The sequence below is a fragment of the Macadamia integrifolia genome, chromosome 8 (assembly GCF_013358625.1).
Source record: "Macadamia integrifolia cultivar HAES 741 chromosome 8, SCU_Mint_v3, whole genome shotgun sequence".
NCBI classification, from domain to species: domain Eukaryota; kingdom Viridiplantae; phylum Streptophyta; class Magnoliopsida; order Proteales; family Proteaceae; genus Macadamia; species Macadamia integrifolia.
Genome location: NC_056564.1, coordinates 6,669,970 through 6,672,822, shown reverse-complemented (window position 1 = coordinate 6,672,822; position 2,853 = coordinate 6,669,970). Strand labels below are relative to the sequence as shown.

Genomic DNA, 2,853 nt, shown 5'->3' with positions numbered 1-2,853 from the left:
GAGGCAAAATGACCGCTCTTCCTCTTATGAAAGGCAAAAATCTCATCCTTGTTGCTGTTTCTACTAATGCTATCATTGGCCCATGAGTCGGTGTAGAGGTCACACTGCCTTGTAGGGAACCCTCTACCTTTTAAAAGATACAAGATTAAGATCTCTAGCGTGGGAAGGGTTACAGGAAAGGGACTAGTGAAAGTTTTCTCTCTCTCTCTCTCTCTCTCTCTCTCTCTCTCTCTCTCTCTCCAACACCCCAACGCTAAAGAGGATCCAAATCAAAACTATGTGCTCCGTTCAATTCACTGGGCCATTGGTCAACACAAGCACTTGCCCGTTGCTCTTGCTATCTGCTTGTCGAGTGAAATACTTGTTTTCCTTACTATTTTCTCTGTTGGTAACCCCCTCCCATTGCTCTAGTTAGACAATGAAAAGTAGATTACATGTTCTACATACAATAATATACACTAATTGAGGTATCACTGAGTCAATGCCATAAATAAAATAACATGAAAAAAATAATTTTTTTTTCTTAACACATAAACAAAATAATACAAACAAATAAAAAATTGCACGACTTACCCACCACCCCCATCATGGGAAGGGAGTCCACATTTCACAGTATTTGAGAAGGTTAGCATAGATGTTTCATTTGTGTGAGAGCATATATAAAGAAATATTGCCACCTAATTGAAATTGAAATCTTACCAAATACAACCAACAACTCCCTTCCACAATATTTAAATAATTTTCTTTTTCTGGTGATCTTAATCTATGTGAACAGTTGTTCAATGAACCTCTGAAATTAATTCATAATTACAGATTAATTAAATTTCAGATCTTACACATAATACATCTCTCTCCATCTGTCTCTCTCTTCTTAACCTAAAAGACAAATAGGGTGACCAACCTTCACCTGCCCTTTGGATCCTTTTAAGACGAAACATGATTTGCCATCTCATGTCTGGTTAATCTTCCATCCTAAGCAACAATAGTCTCAATCATCATCATACCTGCCGCCCAATTCATTTCCTCTTTCTGTCCCTTTCAGCTTTCTCTCTACTTTACTCACCGTTCTTATCTTCTTAGATCTCATCTAAGAGGATTCCAATCCAAAGGTATTTATCCCTCTTGGTACACTGAGAAGATAAGCCCATAGAACCACTACATCAGAGTACCACTCATAGTTTTCAATTAATAACACAACCTGAGTGGTACAGTTTTCTGTAGGTGATAAATAAGCACAGACACATATACAGAGAGAGAAACAGAGAGAGAGGGAGAGGGAGAAGAGAGAGCAAGAGAAAGATGAAGAAGCCGTCCTCAACCTCGTCTCTTCTTAGGAAAACTCGGGTCTCTCCCTTCGTCTTTACCTTTCTAGCCTTCACCGTTTTCGTTGCCATCCTCTACGGCCAAGATCTGGGTTGCCTCTTCAGACAAGCCAGAACTAACGAGCTCCGGCCAGACTCAGAACAGAAGAAGCCATCGAAGACAACAGGTGAGTCAAAGCGTTGGATTAATCAGTGATGTGATACTCTGTGTGTATGTGTTTCTGGGTCTGACTTTTTATTTGCTGGGGTAGCTAGAGAATGATGCCCAGAGATTGCCATTTGCGGTGGGAAAGATCATCAGAGAGAGGGGAGAGGGAGAAGAAGAAGAAGAAGAAGAATGCGATGTGTTTAACGGGAGATGGGTTCGTGACGAGTCGAATCGGCCGATGTATGAGGAATGGGAATGTCCGTACATACAGCCACAGTTAACCTGTCAAGAACATGGGAGACCTGAGAAAGACTACCAGCACTGGAGATGGAAGCCTCATGGTTGTTCCCTTCCCAGGTTAGTTCTTCTGGCATTTTCATTTTCATTTCCCCCTCTTTCTCTACGAATCGCCGGTGCCGGAGTTTGATTAGCACTTGAAATTCCCAATTCCCATTTCCCATATTCTCTTTTTCCTTTTCCGATACACATTATCTGTCTTTTTGACTTCTTTTTCTCTCTTTACGAGAGAGAGAGAGAGAGAGAGAGAGAGAAAAGAAAAAGAAGAAGAAGAAGATGGTGGAGAACTCCGGATATGACCGAAGGGGGAGTATTTAGGGTTCCTATCAGGTGAAGTACATTAAAACAGGGATGTACGGACACGTTAGGAAAGATGCGGTTTTCCTTGCCATCATTGGACCGACGGTTTTCTTATCGTACATTTAAGATTTTTTTTTATTGATAAGATATCGCACCTTTTAAAGAGTCGCATAGGTTTATGTGCCGGATTGCCCGGATTCCCATCCCGTGATTGCAACTAATATAACTATTGACTATTGACTCATGGAGTGGTGGTGAGTCGGTGAAGATGACCCGATTTGGAAAAACTCGTATCTATCCACTGCCCCACTCCATGGGAAAAAATCGACTGCAATTTCGATCGGTACAATTTTGTGAAATATCACGTGTATTAATGCTAATGCAATGGTTCAGATCTGATTTAAATGACTCTTTACTGATTTAAGGTTATATTAGTTGGACCAAGATCATTCACGTGTCATCCCTGAACGTAGTATTTCACGGAATTGTGTCAGATCGGAATTACAGACGATTTCAACCCAATACAATCTGACCCAATCTTCCAGGTCCAAGTGGTAGGTAGTCCAAGGAAAGGTGGTGTATTCATTCCAACTGTCATATATAGCTAATCAAAGGATTGATCCCTTCACATACGGTTACGTTTCTGGTGGTTCAATGGAGAACTTCCATATTTACAGAAATTTCCCAGATTTCGGGTTCCTTAAATCTAGGGCTGCAACGGGACCGAGTTGGGCCGGGTTGGGCTAACCTTGATTGGTCCTGACTTGGGAGAGGGGGGGGGGGGGG

General features: G+C 41.6%; 1 protein-coding gene across 1 annotated transcript in view; it reads left to right on the top strand.

Moving 5' to 3' along the window:
* Nucleotides 1-1,219: 1,219 nt before the first annotated feature.
* Nucleotides 1,220-2,853, top strand: part of LOC122087061 (protein trichome birefringence-like 33) — a 4,810-nt gene continuing 3,176 nt past the window's right edge. Inside the window, exons 1-2 of the mRNA XM_042656041.1 lie at nt 1,220-1,489; nt 1,578-1,827. Coding sequence (XP_042511975.1) covers nt 1,300-1,489; nt 1,578-1,827 — 440 coding nt within the window. The 5' untranslated portion in view covers nt 1,220-1,299. The remainder of the gene's footprint in view (nt 1,490-1,577; nt 1,828-2,853) is intronic.